Source organism: Parastagonospora nodorum, assembly GCF_000146915.1.
Source record: "Parastagonospora nodorum SN15 chromosome Unknown scaffold_13, whole genome shotgun sequence".
In the NCBI taxonomy this organism is placed as follows: domain Eukaryota; kingdom Fungi; phylum Ascomycota; class Dothideomycetes; order Pleosporales; family Phaeosphaeriaceae; genus Parastagonospora; species Parastagonospora nodorum.
In genome coordinates this window covers 535,769-562,276 of record NW_001884561.1, presented here as the reverse complement: position 1 = coordinate 562,276, position 26,508 = coordinate 535,769, and the positions used below count along the sequence as shown (strand labels likewise).

At 52.7% G+C, this 26,508-nt stretch overlaps 12 protein-coding genes across 12 annotated transcripts; 6 read left to right on the top strand and 6 right to left on the bottom strand.

Annotated features, from left to right (window-relative positions):
• Positions 1-998: 998 nt before the first annotated feature.
• SNOG_08739 (hypothetical protein) lies at positions 999-1,324 on the bottom strand (the record flags this gene model as incomplete). Its single annotated transcript, XM_001798995.1, has 2 exons — positions 999-1,144; positions 1,168-1,324. The coding sequence occupies 2 exons, from the start codon at positions 1,322-1,324 to the stop codon at positions 999-1,001; spliced, it is 303 nt and encodes a 100-aa protein (XP_001799047.1).
• Positions 1,325-2,019: 695 nt separating this feature from the next.
• Positions 2,020-2,215, bottom strand: SNOG_08738 (hypothetical protein; the record flags this gene model as incomplete). Its single annotated transcript, XM_001798994.1, has 2 exons — positions 2,020-2,100; positions 2,126-2,215. 2 exons carry the CDS (start codon positions 2,213-2,215, stop codon positions 2,020-2,022), a joined length of 171 nt encoding a protein of 56 aa, XP_001799046.1.
• Positions 2,216-3,679: 1,464 nt separating this feature from the next.
• SNOG_08737 (hypothetical protein) lies at positions 3,680-6,175 on the bottom strand (the record flags this gene model as incomplete). Its single annotated transcript, XM_001798993.1, has 1 exon — positions 3,680-6,175. One exon carries the CDS (start codon positions 6,173-6,175, stop codon positions 3,680-3,682), a length of 2,496 nt encoding a protein of 831 aa, XP_001799045.1.
• A 354-nt stretch (positions 6,176-6,529) lies between these two features.
• Positions 6,530-7,875, top strand: SNOG_08736 (hypothetical protein; the record flags this gene model as incomplete). Its single annotated transcript, XM_001798992.1, has 2 exons — positions 6,530-6,567; positions 6,749-7,875. The coding sequence occupies 2 exons, from the start codon at positions 6,530-6,532 to the stop codon at positions 7,857-7,859; spliced, it is 1,149 nt and encodes a 382-aa protein (XP_001799044.1). The 3' UTR covers positions 7,860-7,875.
• Positions 7,876-8,334: 459 nt separating this feature from the next.
• On the top strand, positions 8,335-9,227 carry SNOG_08735 (hypothetical protein; the record flags this gene model as incomplete). The annotated part of the gene is made up of 2 exons (XM_001798991.1): positions 8,335-8,804; positions 8,885-9,227. 2 exons carry the CDS (start codon positions 8,335-8,337, stop codon positions 9,225-9,227), a joined length of 813 nt encoding a protein of 270 aa, XP_001799043.1.
• A 42-nt stretch (positions 9,228-9,269) lies between these two features.
• Positions 9,270-9,680, bottom strand: SNOG_08734 (hypothetical protein; the record flags this gene model as incomplete). Its single annotated transcript, XM_001798990.1, has 2 exons — positions 9,270-9,615; positions 9,637-9,680. 2 exons carry the CDS (start codon positions 9,678-9,680, stop codon positions 9,270-9,272), a joined length of 390 nt encoding a protein of 129 aa, XP_001799042.1.
• An 18-nt stretch (positions 9,681-9,698) lies between these two features.
• Positions 9,699-12,364, top strand: SNOG_08733 (hypothetical protein; the record flags this gene model as incomplete). Its single annotated transcript, XM_001798989.1, has 2 exons — positions 9,699-9,765; positions 9,819-12,364. The coding sequence occupies 2 exons, from the start codon at positions 9,699-9,701 to the stop codon at positions 12,362-12,364; spliced, it is 2,613 nt and encodes an 870-aa protein (XP_001799041.1).
• Positions 12,365-13,789: 1,425 nt separating this feature from the next.
• Positions 13,790-15,482, top strand: SNOG_08732 (hypothetical protein; the record flags this gene model as incomplete). Its single annotated transcript, XM_001798988.1, has 4 exons — positions 13,790-13,888; positions 13,936-14,023; positions 14,074-14,222; positions 14,250-15,482. The coding sequence occupies 4 exons, from the start codon at positions 13,790-13,792 to the stop codon at positions 15,480-15,482; spliced, it is 1,569 nt and encodes a 522-aa protein (XP_001799040.1).
• Positions 15,483-15,769: 287 nt separating this feature from the next.
• SNOG_08731 (hypothetical protein) lies at positions 15,770-16,768 on the bottom strand (the record flags this gene model as incomplete). Its single annotated transcript, XM_001798987.1, has 3 exons — positions 15,770-16,476; positions 16,540-16,568; positions 16,686-16,768. The coding sequence occupies 3 exons, from the start codon at positions 16,766-16,768 to the stop codon at positions 15,770-15,772; spliced, it is 819 nt and encodes a 272-aa protein (XP_001799039.1).
• A 2,508-nt stretch (positions 16,769-19,276) lies between these two features.
• On the top strand, positions 19,277-19,455 carry SNOG_08730 (hypothetical protein; the record flags this gene model as incomplete). The annotated part of the gene is made up of 2 exons (XM_001798986.1): positions 19,277-19,328; positions 19,364-19,455. 2 exons carry the CDS (start codon positions 19,277-19,279, stop codon positions 19,453-19,455), a joined length of 144 nt encoding a protein of 47 aa, XP_001799038.1.
• A 435-nt stretch (positions 19,456-19,890) lies between these two features.
• On the bottom strand, positions 19,891-20,745 carry SNOG_08729 (hypothetical protein; the record flags this gene model as incomplete). The annotated part of the gene is made up of 1 exon (XM_001798985.1): positions 19,891-20,745. One exon carries the CDS (start codon positions 20,743-20,745, stop codon positions 19,891-19,893), a length of 855 nt encoding a protein of 284 aa, XP_001799037.1.
• Positions 20,746-21,262: 517 nt separating this feature from the next.
• SNOG_08728 (hypothetical protein) lies at positions 21,263-26,477 on the top strand (the record flags this gene model as incomplete). Its single annotated transcript, XM_001798984.1, has 10 exons — positions 21,263-21,312; positions 21,361-21,652; positions 21,702-21,869; positions 21,969-22,626; positions 22,728-22,938; positions 22,992-23,145; positions 23,352-23,470; positions 23,551-24,369; positions 24,704-25,246; positions 25,643-26,477. The coding sequence occupies 10 exons, from the start codon at positions 21,263-21,265 to the stop codon at positions 26,475-26,477; spliced, it is 3,849 nt and encodes a 1,282-aa protein (XP_001799036.1).
• Positions 26,478-26,508: the final 31 nt, after the last annotated feature.

The following is a 26,508-nucleotide window of genomic DNA, read 5'->3' as shown; positions in this document are numbered from 1 at the left end:
ATACAAGCGGCACCAGGCAGTATGCAACAAGCGTCGTGCCTGATGTAGTCTGCCGAAGCACAAGGGTACTTTCGACAGCACCGGTATGAGCAAGGAGTCGTGAAACAAGTCTGCCTTCTACGGTAGACTTGGCCACGTATCGTTCGACTACCGCATGAACATGCTAGCGAAGGGGTCGCGCCGGCTGCGCAATGCGTCAATAGCGTCGATTGCAATGGTGGCAGAGATTCGCATGCGGAGCATACGAGGCCTTAGCTCGCATCGGCATGACAAGGGGATGATTCCGGGGGATCTCCATGTTCCGGGAAAAGGTGAATCTGTTCCTGGTAAGTATCGCAAGTTTACCGCAATATGCATAGTATAGTTTCTCCGCATTCTGTATGCATGAGGTGCAGCAACTGCAACGTGACTGTTACGCTCGGTCCGACGACTAGATAACAGCCGTAGTCCTCAGTCCAGCGCAGATGCCTCAACTAAGATCCTTTAGCAACACAGCTATAGGTGTATATGTGAGCAAATAAGCAATAAGACCATGAAATTCTGCTGCTCACCATCATCTGTTAACCCAAATAGGCCTTCACTAAGACGGAGACCAACGTCCCAACGTGTCGATTGTGTAATCTTTTGTTTGCTCTGCGGCACAGGAAGAGTCCTTATATCTGCATTAGTCTGTAAGACAATGCTGGCAGGTATAAGCCGTACTGAGTACGAACGGTGGTACATCGGTAGAGCATTGTTCGGGGCGCTGCCCTCATATGTCCACAAGCCGAAGGGCGTTCTCTGAGGACCATACGGAGAGTGTGCGACTGGACGCCATCGCTCGATAACTACATCTTTGCATTCCTCGGTCCATTATTTGATACTCAGATGAACATGGATCCTACAGTTCATGTGCCTGCTTTCGTCAAGTTCCTGGAAGGCCGAGAGTACGGTCAGAGATCCAGATCCAACGAAATCGCTAAGTGTATGCCAGTTTGACCTCATGCTTCATTGATGGCTCATTGTAACTCCAGGGAGTGGTTAATAGCAGCTGCAGCAGCCTCAATGATACAGTAGTCGGGTCGGAAAAGGGGGGGTGCTGCATATGCTGAGACTGTCTTGAGAACTGCCGGTGACTTGAGTCCCTGTGACTCCTGGTGCATATCTTTTGTAGGAGTATCATCGTACATGGTTGCTGCTTGAATGTAACCAGCTTCTGCAGAAGTCTCAACCATGCCCCGCCGGTCTCTACATAGCTGACGTCCTTGGGCTGCATAGCTTCGCGACGTGCCGTATCACGTCGTTTCGAGCGGTGGTCCCTGGGAATGCAACAGTAGATCCTCATGGTGGCAAGATGCGACGTCTCCGTACGCTGCGCTAAATTGGCAAAGCCCGCTCGGTGTCGAAACAGTGATGCCCCTGATCGATTTGACTGATTGGAGGGCTGATATCGGGAGCATCACAAATCCATGATTATACGGAGCGGTTTGGATAATCCTACGGAGGATTTCCCCACCATTTGCGATGGCTTGCGTACCGCACGCTAAGCATATGCTTCACCACTTAGGCCTGAAGTGCCCTGAACAGCCCAAGCAAGCTCGAGAAAAGAATACCGGAACCCGAACGTCACAAACCGAGTCACTAGCTCTTGCACACACATGCGTGTCTTTCACGAAAGTAACAGTGGCCGTAAGAGTCGATATGAGAACGATAGCACCGACGACCATGTGCTGTCAGTACCCCTTTTTCTGGTGTCGAGACATGATTTATACGTTGGCTCTTGTTTTCCACAGCTCCTCAAGGTGTATACTGTGTAGTTCAGACACATGTTCAATCCTCCGGGTGGCGTGAAGTTTGCGCGAGCATAAGAGCCGATGCGTTGATGTTATGAAAGTCGATGCGAGGTCGTCGTGTAGATGACGGGAAGCTTGGGCCAAATTCCAGATATGACGTCAATTCCTTCCTCGCGCCACAAGTACCAGCTCTTGTCTTTTCTAACATCATGTTCGCTTCTTCCCATGCACCTTGTCCCGATCAACTTTACTCAATCATCTCTTCGTTCTTGGGGACTGTTGGTAAGATTTCAAAAGAACTTCGTCTGGTTCCACGAGCCTCCAGAATCTTGATCGTCCAGTCTTACGCTTACGGTGAGGTAAAAGAAGATTCCTAGGTACAACAAGCTGCGCAAGCGCTTCGCAAACCAGTCCAGGTGGTAGTCGCCGGATGTACACTGCATGATGATAGGGAGCTTGGTCGACAGATATCTACATCGACTGTCCTTCCCATGCCTTCTAAATTGCTTCCACTCAGTCTGCCTTTTTATCTCCTTCTCATTTGTACATTGCGTGGCGGTTACGTTTCTGTCTTCTAGAAGTTATTCGCCATCAAATTCTTTACTTTCAACCTAAGTCCTTCTCTCGCTCCTCTTCCCTCAAACAGTCCGCATCGCCTCAGATGTGCCCCGTTTCGAGGGTTTCCCTTCCGTCTCTCGCCGCGGTTCTATCCCCATTTCGACACCAAGGCATCCTAGCAACAGCATGGCAGGGACAAGCCCATAATTTGTGTCCACCCGGCGCTTTCATGTGCTTCACAAACCTCGGCATTCCCCACGCTCCCGACGCCACACGCATTGAGCATCTCATTTATCCGCCAATAACACGACAGCACCACCACCACTTCTGCACCTTCAACCCTCATCAAGCCACATAAAGCTTTTTATAGCCTATGGACCGTGCTTGATGGGTGCATTTGAATACGCGCACTGATGATGCTTCGGCAAGCGCATCCGTGTGTGCTGGGCTGACAGCAATGTCTCCCGCAAGATCTCTCGAGGCCTGACGCGGGTCGAGGCGAACCGTATGTTGCGTTTCTGCAGAGACGGAGACTGGGGTGAGAAGGGGCTAGAGGGTGAGTAAACGATAGTGTAAGGGAGATCTACAACAGACGAAAAGCTAAAGCTCACTACAAGTCGTCCTCGGTCAAGTAATGACCGTGTGTGGTCAGAAACCGGTCTTTTCTACACACATTCTTCCCAATATAGGATTCAGGATTTGAGCGTTACATCAGACTACCAATATCTTCAAAGCAACAATATGTGGTCTCCAAGCTGAGTTGAAGGACACAAATGTCCCGACAAGCATGGCATGTACCAACGACGATCCATGTAATTTCTGCATATGAGAAGGAGACGAAGCAGGCATCCTCGCCCGCGCATCTCGAGGTCGGAGACCTTGGCCGGTTGGGAGGGTAGCTCACATCCTGACAACCGAAATCACATGACCAAATCATTCTTCGCCCCTTTAGCCCAACTCACTACTGCATCTTAGCCCAGGCAGCAGCGCTCATATGCAAACCCGTGTCTAACGATGTATTGCACCTACATGGCACCTGAGCATTTCAAAAACGAGATCATCGAGTATATGTACCGTATTATCCTGCATTATCAGCAGGAAAGTAGCTGCAAAACACTTTACTACCTGCACTGGACAAAGTCCACCTTTCCTTTTTGCCTTCTGCTCCAGTCTACTAATCAGGTTGCAGAGAGGGGCCTGGGTTCGAATACACTTCGCGCCAATATGCACTATCTTTTTATGTCAAACAAGTAGACTAGTGCTTAAACATCACTTCACTAGGTATCAACTCTCCACACCATTGCGTGACGAACATGCACATAACATTATTACTGGATCAGCCGCTATCCTCAACCCAAATTAAACTCATCCGCCATACCAGCATGCCTCATAAACTTCTCCCTCGCCCTGACCGCCTTGCGCATCTTCGCCGCCTCCTCCGTATCCTTCGCGTCGGGAATATCCAAATCGACCGCCTTCTTCGCAGCAGGCGCTGAACCGATCTTTGCTGCATTTGCCCCGCGAATCTTCGCCGGCGTGCGATCATTCCGACCAGCTCCCGTGCGCAGTCCGGGAGCTTTCATCCCTGATGGGCGCTCGCGCAGCGCAAATGCTTTGGCCAAGTGCCCGAGGTGCAACGATTTAATGTCGAAGTACTTGCGCTCGTCGGCCACGTGGGTAGCGTAGGCGCGGATGTGGCTCTGGAAAGCGCGGCGGGCGGACTCGAGGCGTGCGGGCGAGGCGAGGGCCCAGCGCTCGACGTTGAGCTGTAAGTCCTGGGCGATGTCCATGTAGGCGTTTTTGGTGGCGATGCCGCTGGTGACGAGGCCGCGGGTGAGGATGTCGTCGGCGTCCTGTCGGGTGATGGTTATGCCGGCTTCGTTGTCTTTGCGGTCGGTTTTGAGGATGTCGACGTAGCCTTCTTCGGGGCCGGGCATCAGAAAGATGCAGGCGCGGCCGTCGCGGCCGGCTCGGGCTGTTCGTCCAATTCGGTGCAGATGGTCTTCGCGTGCGAAGGCGGGATCGAATTCGACGACGAGATCGACGTTGGGGAGATCCAGACCACGGGATGCGACGTCCGTAGCGATGAGGACAGCGGCGTCGTTGTTCTTTGTGAAATGGGCCAAGGTGGATGTACGAAGAGATTGTTGAAGCGATCCGTGGAGACGATACGCTGTGACAGCATGCGACTTTGGTGAGAGTACTGGCGATTCGGCATGTGTGACTGATAGCTTTGTAGGATCAGCTTGAGGTATGGCTTTTGGCTTTTTCGTGGACTTTTTGGGCTCATCATCGTCAGCCTTTTCTTCTGTATCGTCTTTCGTGCCCTCTGCCTTTTCGTTTTTTTCCTCGAGGTTGCTGGTAAGAATGTCGAAGTGGAAGTCGACAGAGTCAGCGCAGGACACGAAGACGATGGCTTTCATAACCGATCCTTTCCGTGTGAAGGCTCGTTTCAAATAGGCGATTAAGGATACCAGTCTGAGCTTGGGTGCGACTACGGCGTACGATTGCTTCAATTGCGCAGGCGCGTACGAGCGCTCATCTTGCGGTTCGTCGCCTTCCTGTTCTCTCTCGGTGGGATCCGCTCGGAGGTGCACAGCATCCTTCAGACTGATCTGACCCAAACGTTCTACGTCCATCTTCATAGTCGCTGAACACAACACGGTCGTTCTTTTGTCTGGCAGGCCGGGTATCCTCGTCTTATTGCCGCGCATTCGCAAGTTCAGAGCGCCAACGATCTTCTGGATTTCCTGCTCAAATCCAAGCTCCATCAGGCGATCTCCTTCGTCGAGTACTAGCCACCTGACATTGCTCACGTCCAAAGCTTCTGTATGCTCCAAATGATCCGCCAGACGACCTGGTGTTGCGACCAGAATGTTGATGCCTTTCCGCAGCCGCGCTTTTTCAGACTTCTTTTTCTCACCACCAATGACTGTGGTAGCGACCAGCCAATGTGCGCAACCCAATAGCTTTTCCAAGACTAGCGCAATTTGCTTGCTCAATTCTCGTGTGGGCGCCATTATGATGGCAAAAAGTCCAGAATTCCTTTGGACGGCATCGTCGTCCTTGTGCTTTTTCATGTTTGCCGAAAGCTCCATCAGCCTCTGTACGATTGGCAGTAGATATGCCAGCGTCTTTCCTGAACCTGTTTCTGCCTGTATGAATGCGTCCGAGTCGTCTTTGACCAGTTGAGTTATCGCTGCTTTCTGAATGGCCGTTGGTGCTTTTAGGTCCATCTTCTTCAGTAAATGTGCTGCCAGAGTTGTGGATATCCCGAGGGACGTAAAAGTGTCAAGCTCGCTGCTCAGCGGTGCATTTGAAGGTTCGATGGGCTCTTCGTCGTGCCGCTTCTCGGGAGCTTGCGTCTTTGTCGTTGATGTGGGATTGTAGGTGAAGAGCGATGAGATGACCTGCTTTCCACCTTTCGCACCTTTTGGTGCACTCTGTCGTTCACTCGGTTTTTGCGTCGCACCCGGATTGATCTGCGGCCTGTAGTCGCCCGCCTCAGCCGCCGACTTCTCATTTGACTTGGGCCTGAAGTCACCACTGACACGCGCTCTCTTTGCCGGCCTGTCTATGTCCTCGTGCACCTCAGGACTCTTAGAAGCCCGCCTTGTTCTTTGACCAAGCTGTGTGCGGTTCACATCTGTTGCATTTTCGACGGTCTTCTTCGCGACCTTATCCACCTTCTCTCCGGTCAATCGAGCCGAGGCTTTGGTGTGCCAGTTTTGCGCTGCCTTCTTCGCTGCCGCGCGATCTCTCCAATTACCGCCCTTCAAACTGGGCCTGGAAAGAATACCCGTCTCGGGTATCGAAAAGTTGAGGAGCATGCCATCGTCGGCCATGTTTGCTATGTGTCGTTTGGGCTGTTCGCGCAGCGCTTTTTGGTGGGGAAAGTGACCTTCGAAATCTCGAACGGAACTTTTTGGTGGAGCAGAATGAGCACAGACATTTGCGGCGATTCACTCTCCTCCGGCACTAGTTCCCAAATCACCACAAGATGTGCCTCGGAACTTTGCTATGATAAAAGCCGATTGCTTCATAGCGCATCAGTACTATAAGGCTGGATGAATTTGAAAGGCCCCATGTTTCGTCGTAGTATGTGCACAATACGAGCCGCAGAGACACGTGATCGTGATCGTACCTGAAGCTGCGTCGTAGTTACGAGGCTTCCATGCCCTTCTCAACTGACCACCGACATGGCACAGTTTGCATGCGTGTTCCGCTCATCCGCATTGCATGGCAAACTTCACATCACCACCTCTCCCCCATGATCTAAAGTCCAGTAGGAAGCTATAGTCCTCAGCACCACGGCGCGTCACACCGCTATGGCACTTTTCCGACAAACAGCTGGTGAATAGCCTCACGCTGAGCCATGACATCGCGTGACTAATCAGCGCAGTGTCTGTGCCATATAGGGCAGCATTCTCCAACGTCGCGCGCCTGCCGACAGCTCCTTCCAAGCGATTCGGCGCGCGTTGCCTTTCCACGACCCTCCCCTTGCGAAACGCGTCGACCCAGCCCGGCACACAAGTCTTCCACGATGTAGCTCCTTTGCGCCAATTCCGGAGGGGTCTACTTCTCAAGGATCGTACAGTTGGCCTCGTGCCGACCATGGGCGCATTGCACGAGGGGCACCTTTCCCTCATACGTCACGCAGCAGCCGAGAACACCGACGTCTTCGTGACAGTATATGTCAATCCGACACAGTTCGGACTGAATGAGGATCTGGCTTCATATCCAAAGACGTGGGATGCGGACATGCAAATGCTACGCAAGCTGGATCAAGAGTTGGCGAGCGCGAGTAAAGGACGTGTATCCGCCGTGTTCGCACCCAGCACGAAGATCATGTACCCTACGCAACCGCCCGATAGTAGCATACCTGGTGTCGGAAGCTTCATAGAGATGCGCCCACTCGGGCAGCTTCTTGAGGGAGCGTCAAGACCTGTATTCTTTCGCGGTGTAGCAACAGTTTGCATGAAGTTGTTCAACATCTGCGCGCCAGAACGAGTCTACTTTGGCCAAAAAGACGTGCAGCAGACTGCTGTGATCAGAAAGCTGATCAAGGATTTTCACCTAAACATGGACTTACGCATCATTCCTACGTCGCGAGAGGCAGACGGACTGGCCCTATCGTCTCGCAATGTTTATCTCGGTGCTCGTCGCCGTGCAGTTGGTATCGTGCTAAACCAAGCGCTGCGGAAGGCTGAGGCACAGTACAAAGCCGGGAAGCGGCTAAGGGGCGACATACTATGGCCTGCAGCTGATCACGGTGACACTACCTTACTCGAACAGGAGGCACTGGCGCCGAGTCGTCGTGCCAAGTTTCAGGTCGACTACATCAGCCTGGCTGACCCTGACACCATGGAAGAGGTGGATGAGGTAGATGATACAAGGGGCGCTGTGCTTAGTGGTGCCGTGAAAATGTTGCCACTTGAGGAGCCTCAAGAGGGCGAAGAGCTGGGGGTCGGCGGAGGTCAGATTCCTGTGCGTTTGATCGATAATATTGTGCTAGATCCTGTCAAATGAAAGAAGTTGCGCTTCCACCGAACGCAGATAGAGCGTTCGCCTCAATGTTGCTCACTCCATTTGTGCAACTGTCCTTAGCAAGCAAAACTAAAGTCCTACGTTCCGCGAGTACGCCTTCATCGCGACGTGCTATGTCCATCCAGCTTGATCTCTAGACCTAACTACACTACGGACGCTTTACTCGCTTCGCTCGTGCATCCTCCCACGATCGTCGCCCCTTTCGAACGTGGTACGTTGCTGGGCGCGACGATGCTCAACATCATTGGGCGAAGTGGCTTGTAGTATATGGTTCATCGTCACGCGGCGGGGTGCGAACCACGAAATATGGTACTTCATGCAAGTACGGCCCCAATACTCCGAACTCCCTCTCCAAAGGTTGCGTATATCAGTCAATGTCGTGTGTCTTTCTTTCAGTCGTTGCTGTCTTTGAACTGGTCGCATGCGCTGGCATTTTACCACATATTTCCTTTGCAAGATGACACCACGCCACCAGACAAAGAAATGGGCAACATTGGAAAAGCTTCCTCGAGCCGAAGCTGAAGACGGCGAAGAAGCAGCAGAATCCTCAAAAACACTGTCACCAAGTTCAGACCCCGACGAATCCTCGACACCTTTCACCAGCTTCGTGACCTCATTTATCTCGCGTCCACGTCAATCTGATGTGACTACGCCGACGCCAGATCCAACACAATCAGATCCGCTATCAACAAACTCCATGTCTACATCATCCATCAAGGCTTCCATACATCCATCCCCATCCCCATCCTTGAGCCACATCTGGCATCCCACTCGAGTCGGCACCGTCGTCGCCGAAAGCGAAATCCCTGACGCATGGGCGGCCAAGAACCTCGACAAGACAAAACAAATGAACGAGCTATTCATCGGCTGCATGAGTCTCGTCTTCGTGCTGACTCTTGCGGGAATCATTGGAGTTGGATGCTGGGAGTAAGTAGCCCCTGGCTTACAAACAAAATACCCGTGAGGACATGGAGGTGAAATTTGAAACTAATATGCTATATCACTAGGGCATTCTGGGACTCAGATTTCATCCCCAAGAAAGTCTCCAACCGGGCGAAAAGAGCAGCGGCGAAGAAGGAGAGGGAGAGGGAGAGGATCAGGGCGCTGGAGGATGCGATGGAATTGCAGAAGGAGGTACAGAGGCAGGAGGAGATCAGGTTGATGGAGATGGCGGTGAAAGCGACGGGGGAGAAGAGGGAGAAGGAGAGGGAGACAGTTAGGCAGGTCGACGTGGAAACTGAGACGGAGATAGAAACGGGAATGGAGACAGAGAGTGAAGGGCGGTTGAGTGAGGTGGCGCCGAGTGAGGAGAGTACGGAGAGGTTGTTGGCGGGGGCGAAGTATGCGTAAGAGATTTGATATGGTACAGAAAAGTTGAAGTTTAAATCATATTCAAATGGCTAAGGAAGATTGAAGTGACTCAGCAAAAGTTGCCAGTGTGCAGTACGGCGCAGAGTTGTCTTGGATCGACTGGCATCTGATTGGCCATGGTGCCTGAGCTTGGGCAAGCGATGACCCCGAGTACATTGAAAGGAAAGTGCTCGTCCCCATCTTGTACCTGATGAATGAATAATCAAACATCATTCTTCTCGTGGGTTGAAGAGGATATTCGCCAGTCTTCAGACGTGCAACGCCTGCGATCGAGCAGGTGGTCTGCCAGACCTCGAGGCGCCGCACCTTGATTTCGGCCCCCAATGCGCCATCCCGCCGCTCAGCTGCAGGAAATCCTGCCTGCAACCTACAACACTCGTTTACACACATTGCGCGTCTGTATGCGCCACATAGACGCGTCAACTGGAACATGCTTGTGAGACATTCACAATGAGTGTCATTAGTGTCGGTGATGTGCTCAAACTCTGCGAGATAGCGAGGCGTTGCTACCGGAATTGTACGTCATTCCAGGCCCGGCCCGAGTCGCCCAACTAACAACCCACTTCCTAGGTCGCGACTGCACGGGCGAATACAAGCGTCTGACGACTGAAGCACGTAGCCTTTCAAACCTCCTCGAAGACATTACGGACAAGTTCGATAAGATACCCGACAACAAGAGGCAGCAGCTTCAAGATGCATACGAGCCATGCATCGAAGTGCTCCAGGAGCTGGACACGCTCCTTACACACTACAATGGTCTTGATACCAAAACCAAAAGAACGTGGGATCGCATCACGTATGATCCTGAGAAATCGAGAATCCTGCGCGAACGAATCACGTCAAGCGTGACGATACTGAACAGCTTCTACACTTCACTCATACATGACAACCAAGTCCTTATACTAGAAGCGCTAGAAAGGCTTGAGCACGACTACAGGGGTGGACACAGAGAAGAGAGCATCGCGTCGCTCGAAAGGATTACATCTGGGGCCGCCACGGACGAAGATGAAGAGGACGAGGCAGCGTGGACCCAAGTACTGCGCGACCTCGAAGACGTTGGCGTAGCCAAACAGGACGCATTGAGTTATCGCGATGTGATCATAGACTGGCTGGTGCAGGCCGTCAACGAGGGTCGTCTTCTAGAGCAACGTGCCGAGCCAGACGCTTTTCAGACCTTGTCTGTCGACTTCGGCGAAGCTCTTTCCGTGTTAGACTTTGGAGATATACCTGGAACGCATCATCTAGATGTCCCTAACCTATGGCCGTCTCAACCAAGGAGTCAATCGACGCCAGTACGGCCTCCATCTCCATTGATGACCCCGCCAACGGAGGATTATCAGAGGACGCGATCAATTCCGTCTCCGTCCACGACATCTGTGTCGGTCCCTGAACGTTCAGCGGTATCATCATATGCCGTATCACATTCTCCGGATACAGATACGTCTTCGCTTTATGCCTGGCCGGAATCTGTGTCAAAAGTAGCCTCAACTCATTCCTCAGTTGAGCATCAAATAAAACGCGTTCCTGTCCCATCTCTGGGGCTGCCTCAGGTCACGCCTACAGCACCAAGCCCAGTCATCACGGCTACGTCCTCGTCTTCTCCAGCATCATCCCTAGCAGCATTTACAGTACCGGCGCCACCTGCACGAGCACCTCCATCGATACCGCAGATAGATGCGACGCCCCCGATTCTCGCGGCAGACACAATGCCTCCGATTCCCGCGACGCCTACAGCTCCAGAGGTATTGCCATCTCTTGAGCCGCCTTTGGCATTTCCGGACGCACTGTTACAAACATCTGCTCGACCAGTTCAACCACATGTAGAACCGTTGATACTCCCTGTACCCCCATCTTATTATGATAAACATGGCACAGAAACAGCGGATCTATACTGGACTGCTCAACAAGCAATTGCAGCGTGGAGTAGGCGCGACTTCGTGACCGCGTCCAGGCACCTCGAGGAGCAGTTGGCAGCTGTTGAGCGAGGGCATACTGTTATCAGCACTGGTACACAGCCAGATCGCAGGATTCTGCGCCATCTCATTGGCGTCTGTCACTCGTTCGCGGGCAACTTCGTTAAAGCAAAGCAGTCGTTCGAAAGTGTTTTCAATGGCATATATCTCAACCGCACCAACCTGGATGACGGTGATATTGCTGCAGCACGATGGCTAGGCGACGTGTGTCTACATCTCCGGGAACATTGTAATGCTGCTCTGGCATGGGGTGTCGCTCTTGAGGGCTCTGCTGGTCGCTATGGGGCTGTGAGAGATCGAACTCGGCGCATTTGTGACGAGCTTCGCCTGCTCGATCACTGGCTGTTCGTGTTTCGGAGGATCGAAAACTCGTTCCAAAGTAACATGGACCCGACAGACATCTTTCGCCAGACACACGCCGTCGAGAAGAGCAACCTCATCGCAACCTTGAAGATACACCTTTACGAGGCCGGAGGTTTTCCAGGACCCCGCCCCTCGCCGCCTGTCAATCCTGCGTTTTCACCTTCGTTCATGATTTCCGCCAGGCCCAAGGTCGAGACATCTATCTCGGAAGGCTTCTTGCTCAGCCCTCTGATATCCCTTGGTGCATGGCCTCTCCCCTGGGACCCTACATTCAATGCTGTCCACGCTGTCCAGTTGGACCGCCATATGAACACCATTAGAACCGTCAGCTACATCAAGCCGCTAGTCGAACACAATCTGCAATCGCTGACCTTGGGCGATTCGAAGAAACTCCACTATGTTACCAAGAGGGGCAGTCGATGGCTGATAGAGACGGTCAAGCAAGGCCTCCAGGAAATGTGTATAGAGCACGCCGAAAGTCCAAATACAGAAGCAATTTACTGTACCCTAAACCAGCATCGGGATGGGTATGCATTCTCTGAAGGAGTGGAAATTTCCTTCAGGAAGCTACAGTTTCGCAGCATCTACGGCCTAAGGATCAGCGATGTGAAGTGGTCGACGAGATCATTTGGACCCGGGCAGGAAAAAGACACTTCCGACTTCCGCGATATACTCAAAAGCATATTGGAGCGAGCGGAGAACGAGGCGGCGAGCGCATCACAACACACTGCGAACACATCCACTGCGCTGAGCCAGAATGGTTTCCAAACTTACGGTTGAAATTCGGATTTACCGATCATGGACGCGATCACTGTCGCTCTTCAAGATCGTCGTCGAAATTGTATGTGCAGTCGTCTAGGTTCACCCCGTCTCCCAGAGCTCGGGAGGTGCTGGCTTGTCATAGCCAAATAACCGACTCGCTAGTGACTTGGGCCATGTGCAGCAATATCCACGTGCGAGCTAGTCATGACAAGCAAGGTCTTCCCACAAAACTTTGATTGTTTTGGGCTCAACGAAAAGAAACTGCTGCGATGCTTGTGCAACCGGTGGCATCGGCCAACTGGTGCAAGGGGAGGCTCGGAATATGGCCCAGATCATGCTGTTCTGATGCAGTGATCAGGAGCGCGTGGCACAGCCTGCAGCCGCACATCTTTTGCGCGAGGGGCAACTGCTACGACATGCTGCACAACGTCATGAAACAAGACCGAATTAGGTTTTCGCAAACAATTGTCGTCCTTTTGCCTCGAAGGCATTTGCTCTGCCGCTCAGATCATCCAATGATCGCTATACGGCTCGGGAACGGGGATCCCAGAGACGAGGCGCGATCTTGGCTTCAGGGCGAAGATTCGCAATTCGGGTCGGTAAAAGGAAGAGTCAGCTTTTGTGGAGGATCATCCGCATTGGCGTCGGCATTTGGGTGCATAGGAATAGCAACCTCCTGAGTAAGCTTGCATCGTCGAATATACTCGGCGCCCGCGAAGAAGGGAATTCTTCGCCGTGGGATGTCATTTTTAATATACAAACTCCGCCTTTAGTGTTTCAAGGCCCCATTTACTCACACGCTGTTCGTGGGCGATCGGATTTGCCAAGCAAACAACGAAGATAAATTAAGGCGCGGTACCTGAATTAGTGCAGTCTGAGATAGCGCCGTCAGCGGGTGACCTTGCCGCTCTTCGACGTAGGGGCCTCGCTAGAGAATCCGTTTGTGTTTCAAGTTCCCACGAAGCTTTTGGTGCGACGTGGTGATTGGACGAGTGTTCTCCAAGGCTTACAAGGCCCTTCGGGATAGCTCGTCACTCCCCGTAAGATTGGGCAGGAGAGGCGCACCTCCAAGAGATGTGTCTCAAGGACTAACGCCGGCGCAGCGGCTGAAGAACGGCTCGTCACAGGGATGCGAGGAGGGGATGTCTGCTCTAGGCCCCCATTGTGTATAGGATCAAAACCTGCGGTGTGCCCGCAGACACCGTGTGGTTCTCTTCACCTTTGGTCTCTTGCACGGCAAAGCTTCAGCTACCAACTTCAGTCTTTCTTTTCGGCGCTTTGCTGCCATTGTCATTCCTTTCACGTCGCCAGTCGACTGTCCATTCATTTTTTGATAAGCTGAATTCACTGCTTGAGTCCTAGAGATTCTCTTCCTGTGTGCATACTAGCATTGCTACATTCGACAACGATCTTCACGAACACGATATCGGAAATACCATCACGATGAAGACTCAGTCTATGCTTCTCGCAGCTATGGCCTCTGTGCCTGCTGTGCTTGCCCACACTGTCTTTACAGACTTTTACGTCGACGGAGTGCCCCAGGTATGACACACACTTCAATGGATGACTACTTTTTCTAACTAAAGCAGGGTGATGGCGTTGCCATGCGTATGAACCCCAACGCTGAGACCGCCGGCAGCCCCATTGCTAGCCTTGACAGCGATGACATGGCTTGCAGTAAGTCACACCCTTCCAAACCTCTTTATCAAATTACTGACGCACGACAGATGTTGGTGGCACCAAGGGTGTATCTCGTACCCAGCCCGTCAACGACGGCGCACTCCTAACATTCGAGATCCGTGAGTGGGCAGACGATGCATCCATGGGAAGCATCGACCGTGGCCACTACGGACCATGTGCCGTCTACCTGAAGAAGGTCTCCTCCTGACCGTCGGACGACAAGGCCGCTGGAGACGGATGGTTCAAGATCTTCGACCATGGCTATGACGCCTCCACCAAGCGCTGGTGCACTGACGAGATTATCGACAACAAGGGTCTTTTCAACGTCAAGCTCCCCAAGGGCCTCGAAGGCGGCGACTACCTCGCCCGTCCCGAGATCCTCGCTCTGCACAGTGCCAACATCGGAGACCCCCAGCCCTACACTGGCTGTGCCCAGATCTTCCTCAAGAGCAGCGGCTCTCTTGGTCCTGAGTCTACCGTCTCCATCCCAGGACACATGAAGGCCGGCGAGCCCAGCACCAGCTGGGACATCTACAACCAAGACAATTCCAAATACCCGATCCCCGGCCCCGCTGTCGCCAAACTCGTCGCCAAGGCCAACATCGCATCCGTCAACCAGGCCTCCGGCTTCAAGCCCGCCGACTGCATCATGGAGAACGCCAACTGGTGTGGCAAGGAAGTCCAATCCTACTCCGACGAGAAGGGCTGCTGGGCTGCGTCAGAGGATTGCTGGGCGCAGAGCAAGACGTGCTGGTCCTCTACGCCGCCGACGGGCGGTTCGGGCTGCAAGCAGTGGGAGACAAAGTGCACCAGCATCCAGGATGCGTGCAACGCGAAGGACTTCAACGGCCCGCCTAACAAGGGCAAGGTCATGACTGCGGAGAAGAAGGCCATCGACGTCGGCAAGATCATGGCGACCGTTGGCGGAGGTATTGTCGATGCTCCCGCACCTGCACCCGAGCCAGAAAAGGCCCCTGAGAGCAAGACGCAAGCTCAGGTCCCTGCGAAGGAAACACCTGTTGCTGAGAAGCCTGACTACCCGGCACAGCCCCCGGCTAAGGAAACCCCCGCTGCTGAGAAGCCGGCTGCTCAACCTCAACCCCAGCCTCAGGCTCCTAAGCCCACTCTCGCGGCCCCCAAGCCGGACCAGCAGGACTCGTACCCCGTCAAGCCCGCCCCTGCTCCCGCTCCTGCACCGGAGAAGGAAGATAAGCCAGCTCCCGCCCCCGCCCCTGCGCCAGAGAAGCCCGCCGACAAGCCCTCCTCTACCATCACCGCCGCGCCCTCCGCGCCTAAGCCTACCAAGGGCCCAGCGTGCGTGCCGGGCGGCGTTTGCATCACTGTCACTGAGGTCGAGGTTGTTACGCAGACGGTGTATGTTACTGCGGCGGTGGACTTCAAGAGGGGCATCCAGAGCTTCCGCTCCAGGAGAAGGTGGGCTGCTCATCGCGCTTAGACGATGGATAGTGTGGATACATGAAGACATGCGGGCAGATGGCATGGGAGAACGAAAAATTACTTTCTGCGACGATGTCGCGAGCCTGGAGGGCTCTTTCTTGTTTGGTCTTTTCATAACGATAGCTACTTTGCATAACTTGATGAATGAAACTTGATCATGTGATGAATTCTGTTTGTTTTCTGTGCGTGGTGGCTTGAGACTGACAGTGATGGAAATATACAGTGTGGTTCCCGAGAGCAAAGGTTTCTCACTATATGTGAATATACAGCATAACAACCACACTCCTAAGTACCAGCAGGTTTCTGTCTTCTTTCCCCTTTCCCCAGATATCTGCTAATCCACACGACGCCAAACATGTTCAGACACAGCATAGCGTACTTTGTAAGCACATTTGTCGTCGGCCCAAAAACAACTAAATCGTGTGTCGCACTTGCACAGAGCAGCGCTACAAGAACGTAGAAATACCATCCCGTGAACTTCCTTCCCCAGCCCTTCGTGCCCGAGAAGCCGACGAGTAGATACCAATATGACACGTAGGTGACTGAAACGAACAGATTTAACTTGGAGCGTATGACGCAGTTTTTGCCTTCTGAGCCTTTGAGTGCCAGGAAGAATAGGCCGTCGATGATGGGGCCGACGAGGATGATAGACCAGTATGACACGATGGCAGCGTCAATTTGACGTCGGATTCTCCTTGTCCAGGATCCAGAGATAGCCAGGTTTTGTTGTCCTCGGTCGTTGAGTGGCTCGAGGAACAGTTGTTTTGCTGCTCTTTTCACAATCTTCTTCTGATATAGGTACACGAGCAGAGGCATGATGAACCATGCGAGTGTGTCTAATTTTGGACGCAGGGTACCGATATATGGTCTCAGGCCACTGGATATGTAGCTGTGTGCTAGGAAGATGGCGATTGGATCGATCCAATGGTCCAAGAAAATTTGGCCGGGCGACTTTGATGAGGGTGTCAGGAGTGGGCCTAGGTCTTCGGCATCTGTATGATAGATTAATTGCTGGATTCGATTTGGGATCGTAAGCTCAAGAGGGCGGTACTTACCGTACAGGATATCAACAAATTCTTTGCTACTGTGGATATTGCACTCGCACTTTATCGTGGGAATACCTTCTGAGCTTTGTTGCTTCTTTGAGATTGAAAAAAAGCGTATCGGGCTGCTATAAAGTGTCGTAGCACGTCCTTCAGACCGGCTTAAAATGACAAGATGCGAGCCTTGGGCAAACTCGACAAGGCCTGCGGACATTGCCAACAGCGAGCCGGGGTCGTACATGAAGCAGTGCCCCATTACAGTCTCCCCTGATTCTTCAGGATCGCTACGCATCGTAAGATCGTCTACTCTGTCGACGGCTATCAGCATGTCTCGTGCACACGCCGTAAGTTCGTCGTCCGTTGTTTGACATTTGAAGTTCAATACAAATTTCGATGTTGGAAGGTAGTATCCTGCAGTTGTGTACATGTAGGCATGTCGTTCCTCGCCGGTTTCATAGACTTGGAGACAATTGTTAAGGACCTGCAGGAAGTGCTGGCCTAGGAGCGGTTCTGAGATCCTGTCACCTCCTATGACCGCAGGTACCCATCCGTTCCTGAAAGATTTCGTTTGTGGATCTGACAAGTTCAACAATCCTATCGATTCCTCAGGTGCATTTCCGAGACTTGTGAGATGTTGTGGTTGCGAGCTAGCGGATAGCCTGGAGCCCTGCTCGTGCAGTCTTTCTTGTAGCCGCGGTCCTGTATTGAAAAGTATCTCAACTGGCAACACCTTTTGCTGTCGGATAATGAGAGCCACTCTTTCTTGTTCTGTTTCTCTCTTTAGGACCTCGTAGGCACTTGTGCCTAACAGGTTGGCAAATATTGCAGGTGTGTCAGCTGGTTGGCTCGAAGAACGGTCAAGTAGCTCATTCCAAATTAGAGCATATTTGTTTCGGTCTTGGATTGTTTGGCGCCCAGACGTGTATCGATTGTACGTGTCCCAAATGCTGAAGTAGCGGGTTGAGAATGATGTCCAAATGTTGCGATGTACTGAGAAGTCAAAGCAGCGTGCCACTGCATCCGGAGTTAATCCGCGAGAGGCCATTACGAGACTTGGCGTGGCAAACCTCTTTCCTAGAAGAAGGAATGCGATACGAATGGCATAGTTGACTTTGAAACTGAATTGCTGTCCAAAGCGTCTAGCTTCTTCAGAGTACACACCGTCTGCCAGGGCGTACACAGTCAGTGGAGGAAGACAACCCTCTTGTAGTGTCCACGATCGAGTTGTCCACCCACAACACTGGCTGTATGCGAGCTTAGTTGCATGATCGGCTGACACGGGTATCGTTCTCATCTCTGCGTCCAGAACTAGTGTATGGCTACTGGACGAATAGACCATGCTCATCTTATCAATAGCTTTTCCTTTGATGTCTTTCAAGTCTTCATTGGAGAAAGGGACAGCTGGCGGCGCCAATTGCACCGGAATGCACAATGTGTCCATCCAGAATAGAGTACTGCCTTTGGATTTCGCAAATGCGGACCAAGGCGAACGATCACTCGAAATTTGTCCGAGGTATGTTTGGAGCATACGAAGCTGACAAGCTGGCAGACCGTTCTCGAAAGCATTTCCTAGACCATCGGCCCACACGTGAGATATGGCGACATATTTCGAAGACCTAAAACATCATCAGGAATTTTAGAACATAATTCAACAAAACATTCAAATCTCGCAAGCGGGGCTACACGTACCTTTTCCTTGTATGAAGTTTGAGCGTCAGGCTCCCATGTGCATCCTCCTCAATAGACACGAGAGGGATCTGGCCGCTTCGTATCACTTTCGCTACATCTACGGATGAGATGCTGATGGTTGGACAAGTGCATGTTTCTGTCGCATGACGCGCATTTGTGTGATTAGGTTTGGAGTCCCAACCCTTGCACGACTTCTCGGTGCAGAGCTCATGCCCCAATCCCGCACTCCGCGGGCGTGGAAGTCTTGCAAAGTAGTAGGCGGTCTGATAACTGAAAGTGGAAAGCACTTTATATGTCTGGTGAAGGCACCATCCATTTTCCATCATTTTGCTTTCCAGAGCTCGATCCGCAGCCTTTGAATGATCGCCCCCACTTTTGGCGGTGTCATACCACTGTAGAGAAGTCCCACACAGGTGTTCGAACATGTTATTATGTGCGCAATCGTAAGAAGTGGATATAGTCTCGATGAGCACTTTGACCGACAATATTATCAAGTCTATAAGCTCACTAGAGCTTCGAAAGAAGTGGCTCTCGACCCAACGAGCGGCTACTTCTGCTTCCACGAGTAGCGTCTTGTGCCGCCGGAGTGCGTTCATACATTCGTCTCGGGGCATCCGTAGGACAGTGAGCTTCATATCGACCAGGGTAGAGGCGACCAGATCTGAGCTGACTACCTTGGACCAGTGTTTTCCAGAAGTGGAAAAGTCGCGTCCAGTAATAACCTTGTTGCTGAGCACAGCAAGAAGCCCGAAATAGAGCCATGACTGAATGAATTCCGCAATCTTTCCTTGCGAGCTGATAATATCCAATGTGCCGAAATCATCGAGGAAAGGACACTGGTTGCGAAACTTCAGCCATTCATCGTCGTCTGGCCCCATCACGGTCGAAGTGACCAAGGGAACCTCCACAGCCTCTCCGCCAAGGGGTGGCTCAACGAAGTCCATGTGGAAAGCGAGGAAAGAAGTTGCCTGCAAAGACGCAGATTTATCCGAAATAGAGAACCAAGTACTGCTCACAATTTCATTGCGTTGTAGAGACTGAGTCAGGATTTACGGCGGCCATGAGTTTGATATGGATTGGTGAAATCGATGTCTCGATGAACGATAATTGCAGTAAGATGCAAAGTAGCTATATGATATTGCACCAGTCGCGAAGTTCCGTCAGGGGAGTAAGGCGGCACTCGTTGAGGTTCGTGGTGGCTTAGCACGATTTGGGGGCTGGGCGCAATCTGGGGGCTGAGCGCCATTTGGGGGCCGAATTTAGAGACAGATGAGAGACGAGACATTGTCTGTACAAGTTCTGTTCATCGCGAACATCGATTGACTTACAATCCACTTTGCACAAGCCGACTTCTCCGTGTCAGTCTATATCGTTCCTGGAGACACAGCTGCTATCGGAATGGAGAATCATGGCTCCTAGGTCGCTTTTCGCTACGAGGCAGTAGAAGCTAAACGTACTTGCTAAAAATGTGAATCAAGCGCTAGTAGATGAAGTTGATACAACGCAAATGCTACAGGAAGGAGCAAACACGATGGTCACTAATGTTGGCTAACATTAGCGCTAACCCAATCGGATGCGAGGTTTTGGCAGCTGATTGCATACTCAGTTTTGCTTTTCTACTCAATAAACGCAAAGTCTCTTAGGGATGTGTTTAGTAAAATTAGTTTTACTGCCTCATTGTTCGCCCTCTGCCGTTCGTAGCTTGACGGAGCCATCTGCCATGCCAAAGTATACGGCAATGGGCTTCTGGCCACCCATGACTGCACTGACGGACTTGTCTTGCGCGCGCAGCTCTTGCGCCTCAACACCATTCAGCCCAGCAAAAATGCCCACCTCCAACACACCAGTCAAGCCCTTGATCGCCTTGCTAATCGCCTTGACCTCCCAAGTGCCGTCCGTTCCATCACCCTTGCCTTTTCCTGCCTTAACATCCGCCGCAGTAAGCAGCGTCTTGAACGGCGCATCGACAATGTAGAAGTCCTGGTCCGTCTTAAGGGGTCCCGACTTCTCCAGCAGCGTGGTCCTCAGCGTCGGGTTTGGTGAACCGAGCAGTTTAAGTGCAGCCACGACTTTTCTTTGCGACAGGGGTGCGACCTCGATGGGAATGGTGGGCCAGATGGTGAGCAAACGGTCCTGCCTCTTCCTGTAGTCCGCAACACAGACGAATTTCTTCGCTCTCTCGGCGACTAGCTTTTCCTGGAATAGACACGCGCCTCCGCCCTTTATACAGTTCAGCTCGGCGTCGACTTCATCTGCGCCATCGAAAGCGACATCTAGCATGATGTGGTCGGGTAGGGAATCGAAGCTGATGGGCGTGAGACCGGCGTTGATGACGAGTTGGCGCGACTGGTAACCCGTGGGCACGAAGAGGATGTTGGGGTTGGTAGAGCGCTCTTTTATGGCTTCGACGACGTAGACAATGGTAGTACCCGAGCCAATGCCGACATGTGTGCTTGACGGGTCGAAGTGGTCTTTCACAGCTTGTTGGGCGGCGGCGCGCTTTGCGGCTTCGACGGCGGTGTCGGTCATAGTGGAACTGTACCTGTGGGGTGACAGAGAAGGGAGGAAGTTGCTCGGCGAGGAATTGATATGGCGAAATGTGGCTGTTCGTAACACGAAAGAAGTGTAAGGCGTCGACTTTGTGCCGGTGCCGGTGGTTGTAACAAAAGTTTGGAGGGGCACTTGGAGCTTATGATGACGGATGATGCCGACGTGCTGATTTATATTGCGTGGTCGTCGCAACGAGGTTGAGACCAGCCGCATGAATTGGGTAAAACGTAAAACGGGTAACGTGTTGGGAAGCTATATCAATTCATAACGGCATCTTAGCTTAGACTGCAGTCTGATGAGACGCAATGCATGGCCGAATTATGACGCTTGTTGGCCCCACCATGCTGCGTCCAGGATACCCCGCGACCGCCTTAGCGCGTTTTCGTGACAGCTCCTACCGCCCGGCAGAATCCGTGATGCTGCCTACGCTGCCAATTGTACAAACAATTCGACTTGTTTGCCTCTTTTCCTCAACATCGACTAGAAACAGGACAAGATGGCGGATCTACCTCCCCCCGTCCAGGGCCCGACTGCCAAGGAGAAGAAGTAAGCGTACCACAACCCTGCATGCTCCACGTCAACTAAGCACGGCAGGTACGATCGCCAATTGCGACTTTGGGGAGCTACCGGCCAGATCGCGCTTGAAAACTCCCACATCCTCCTCATAAACTCCGGGCCTGGTGTTGTCGGCGTTGAGACGCTGAAGAACCTCGTCCTCCCCGGCATTGGCAACTTTACGATTCAAGATTCGGCCATTGTGAGCGAAGCAGACCTCGGAGTGAACTTCTTTTTGGAAGAGGAACATCTGGGAAGCTACCGGGCCCAAGTCACGCGCAATCTGCTTAAGGAGTTGAACCCAGATGTAGACGGGCATTTCATCACAGAGGTACTGCGCGCCCGTTACCCTTTTGAGAACGTTACTGACAAGCATCTAGCCTGCCGAATCATGGCTGCTTCAACCCGATGCCTTGCGCCCATACACGCTGATAATCGCGACTGCGCCTATCCGACCCGAGCTCCTTGCCAAACTCTCCGACCACGCGAGCGTCGCATCTATACCCCTCTTCTACGTCCACTCGATCGGCTTCTATTCCCACTTCTCCGTACATCTACCGCCCGCATTTCCAATAGTAGATACACATCCGAGCCCTGAATCGACACAAGACCTTCGCCTACTAAGACCGTGGCCAGAGCTTTTACAGTTCGCCCAAGAAAAGACGGCCAACATGGACGACATGGCGCCAGAGGACCACGGCCACATCCCATACCTTGCGCTGTTACTGCACTATCTTGAGGAGTGGAGGAAGAACCATGATGGGAAAGTACCAGACAACTACAAGGACAAGACTGAACTCAGGAGCATCGTCTCGAAAGCTGCGCGGACAAACAATCCTGAGGGTGGCGAGGAGAACTTTGACGAAGCTGTTGCTGCGGTATTGAAGTCGCTCAACCCGCCACAACCGAGCAGTGCTGTTAAGGAGATATTTACAGCCCCAGAGTGCCTCCTAGTGCGCGAAGATTCGCCCACCTTTTGGGTCATCGCTAATGCGATTGGCTTATTTTACACGAAGTACAATGTCCTCCCCGTGCCAGGTTCAGTACCGGACATGAAGGCGCGTTCAGCCGACTACATCCAGCTGCAGAATGTGTACAAGTCAAAAGCGCGGAAAGATCTGGCAGAGGTGGTTGAGAGTGTGCGATTCTTGGAGCGAAACACAAATCGGAGCAACCCCATCGACGAGAAGGACATTGAAGCGTTCTGTAAGAACGCAGCTCACATCAAGCTGGTGCGGGGCCGACCATTCCAAGTCGTCCAAGCTGGCGAACCGGTCAAGTGGGGAGATCGCGCAAAGTCTATTGGTGAGTGGCTACAAGGAAGAAAGTTGTGATCGACTGACATGATTCAGCTCAAACACTTACGTTCCCTGACTCGCTCATACCGTTGTACATTGCTTTTCTAGCATGGGACGAGTTCACTGCAACGCACTTGAAAGATGGCCTGGGCGGTGCTCCTCAAGTACCTGGCGAGACAGATCCCGACACCGATACGGAGAAGCTTACAGGTATTGCCTTCAAGATTGCAAACGATCTTGTCAAGGAAGCTAGTGCCACAATCGATGAGGATGAGTATGCAGCGGTCAAGACGCAGATAGGAGAATTTGCCAGTGAGCTGTAGGTTGACGATGAATCATCTGGACACGAGCTTGAAGCTAATGAGATGATAGTGTGCGAGCTGGCGGCGCCGAACTGCATAACATCGGGGCATTGACTGGCGGAATGGTGTCACAAGAGGTGATCAAGGTCATCACTGAGCAGTATGTACCTGTCGACAATACGTGCGTCTTCGACGGGATCAAGAGCAAGAGCATGGTCATCAAGGTTTGAAGTGATGGTCCCCTATGACCAAGGTTGGGACAAATTGATGCCTCGAGTGGCTCTGAAATACTGCAAACGAAATGGTGAACAACAAACAAGAAGGTGTCTGTACCGCCATCCAACGCCGCACCGAGCGATTCGCAGAAGTGAGGACTGCGCGAAGTGTTTCAGACGGTCCATGGACTGAGTGCAACGTAGAGCATAGGTAGCTCAAGGAGACCGAATATGGTCGCAAAGACCATCTCATGCGACGCGAGATTGAGCAAGATTTTGCCAGATGCCGCAACAATCCATGCCCGCTCTGCTCAAACTTCGGCCCTTCACTCATGTGAATAATCCTGTGCAAGACTTGATCGCTCCTTCCTCCCCACTCACTTGACCCAACACCACCCATTCAACTCCTTGCAGCCGTGACCAAACCAAAAGCTCCCTCATGTTTCTCACAATGCCCAAGCAGACTAAGATAATTTTTTCGTTGAAAATTCAGGAGCGGCAGCCCTATGTTGCTGACAAAGCAAATAATGCACCAAAGACTGCACGTGATCGCGAAACAACGATCAACGCGTCCGACGCGACTTGGTCACCGCAACGAGCCAGCACGCCGGATCCGCCCACCACACCTTCGCAAAGCCACATGGACTCTACGTTTGACTTACCAGACTCCACGGACTGGATAGCGACGTCTCTGCCCCAATTCGAATCGCTCGAGGCCGCACTGCGCTGCGAAGTCTGCAAGGAATTTCTGTCGAACCCCGTCATCACCTCCTGCTCGCATACATTTTGCTCGATATGCATACGAAGATGCATAGCCACGGACGGAAAATGCCCGAGCTGCAAGACTGCGTGCTCGAGCGACAAATTGGCCCCAAACATTGCGGTGCGCGAGGTCGTCATGAGGTTTCAAGAGGCGAGACCAAAGGCATTGGAAATGGCGCGTGTGGACAAAGAAGAGCAGGCGCACTCTGCCAGCAATAAGAAGAGAAAACTGGACGAGACAGACATCGAAGACGGCGAACCTACGAGACAGACGAGATCAAGACAGACGCGGAGTAGAGGCCGTCGCATCGAGAGTTCAGACGATGTGCCCATTGAAGTTGCAGACAGTGAAGGGGACGGTGACGATGACTTCCTACCCGAGGGTATGGCCAAATGCCCGATCTGCAACACATCTATGAAGGCAGAGCTGGTATACAACCACTTGGACGTTTGCGATGGGCCAAGCGCGTCGCAGGGGCGCAGTACTCGATCAAGGTTTGTATACGCATGACATCACTCGCCTGAAACCTCGGTTGACCAAGTTGCTCTCTAGAACCAAAACCGCATTTCCGAATCCACTCCAAAGACGACAAAAGGATCCCTCACCTCCTCCGACCCGATTATCGCAACTCAACTATGCTATGCTAAAGGAGGGCGCGCTACGGAAAAAGTTACAAGAGATCGGCATACCGAACTGGGGCACTAAAGAGCTGCTGAAGAGACGACATATCGAGTGGCTCAATATCTATAATTCGAACTGCGACGCACACGAAAGCGTACGTAAGAATAAACGGCAATTAGTCAGAGAGTTGGAAGAGTGGGAAAATACCCAAGGCGGGAGAGCAGATACCAAAGAGAGCAAGATCATGAAAAAGGACTTTGACGGTAGCGGGTACGCTAAGTCGCACAAAACCGACTTCGACGACTTGATTGCCAAAGCCCGGGCTAAACGGACCGTCCCGAAACCAGAAGCAGGGGAAGAGTCGCGAGAGAATGCCGAGGCCAACCAGCCAACCGCGAATCCCGAAGGGTCGCGGGATATCGAATCGACCACGCAAAACGGAACAGCCTTGTTTCCACAGGACAGCCATGGGGAGTCACCCAGTGCTCAATGCCCATATGAAAACAATGAATCCGCACTTTCTACCATCCGCGCCAAAGTCGCCGCGGCGAATGAGACGGGCTCCACGCTAGCGACTCTGCCTTCTGAGCCATCACAGCCGGAAGGCACACCTCCAAGTGCAGAACTCGGGATGCGCAACCCGCTGGGCAGTCCAGCACGCAAGGTCCCTATGTTTGCGCTGCCGGAGCAGCCTGTGCGGGATATTGATAGTTCCGGCGCGGTTCAGTAGGATCGGTTTGGTTTGTGTGAACCGTGGATAGGAAATATTCAAAATTTATCTAGCGATGGCCATATCCTTTTTTTTTTTTTGGCTGTATAAAATCTGCGCCTTGCTAGATATTTTCATTTCACTTTCAAGACACTTTTGCATTTCCACGGCATATTGAAGCACACCAGCTCTCTGAATTACAATATTTCCTTCTCAGGGAATTCTGTATACCTTCACATCGTCATCACACTCCACCTCCTCTCTCCCAAACGCCACTGAAGCTATCCAGCCCTTCACACCCACCACGCTATATTCACACCACCCTCCTTCTCTCTTCCAAGCCACTCCATCTCCCCCACCAGAATGTCCACCCTCACACCCCCCTACACACCCCTCACCTCACCTCCCCCCAGCACATCTCGCATCTCCCTCCCGCCCACCCCAACATCCCACACGCACCCCTCCCTCCGCCACGGCTCCCTGCGCCACACCGCCATCAGCAACGAGTCCCTGCGCCCTCCTCCCGTGCACATCGCGCGCAAGCCGCTCAGCACGGTACCCGCATATCGTTCCTATACCTCCGCGCCGCAGCTGCAGGACCTAGAGCGGGCGCGGAAGACGCCCGACCGGACGTTTCTAGCGCCGCGGGTGTGGAACCGATGGGGGAGAGAGAATGAGAATGCCTTTGAAGAAGAAGATGATCTTGAGGAAAGACGCAGATGTCGTGCATATACCTCTTCGACGTGGTCGCCGTCGCTGCCGCCGTTTGCTTTTGAATCCCACGACTCTTGCACTACAACGCCTTCTTCGCTGCCGTGCATCGCGCCCTCCCCGCTCTCCCTCGTCCTCGCTGCTGATGAAAGCCCCGCGCTGCTCACCGCGCAGCCCGTGTCTATGCGCACCGTGTCTGTGTCGTCGTCGCAGCTCACGTTCCCTGTGCTCAGGCGCACGTCGCACTTCACGGAGCACTTTGATGTCAGCGGCGAGGCGATGTGGGCTAGTGGCGCCAACTTGGAAGGGGCGAGGGTGCGGGATTTGCGGGGGTATCGAGAGGGTGGTGGTAGAGATGGAGAAGGGGAGAAGGAGGATGAGGAGGAACAGCAGGAGGGGGGAAGGGAGACGGAGAAGAAGAGGAAGTGGTGGAGGTGGAAGGGTGTTAGAAACAGGTGGATCAAGATGGCGTGTTTTCTGAGGAGCAAGGTGGAGGAGAGTGGGACGTGTGAGGTGGCTAGTCCACGGGCGTTGTGAGGAGTCCACCTGTGTTGTGAGGTTGGATCGA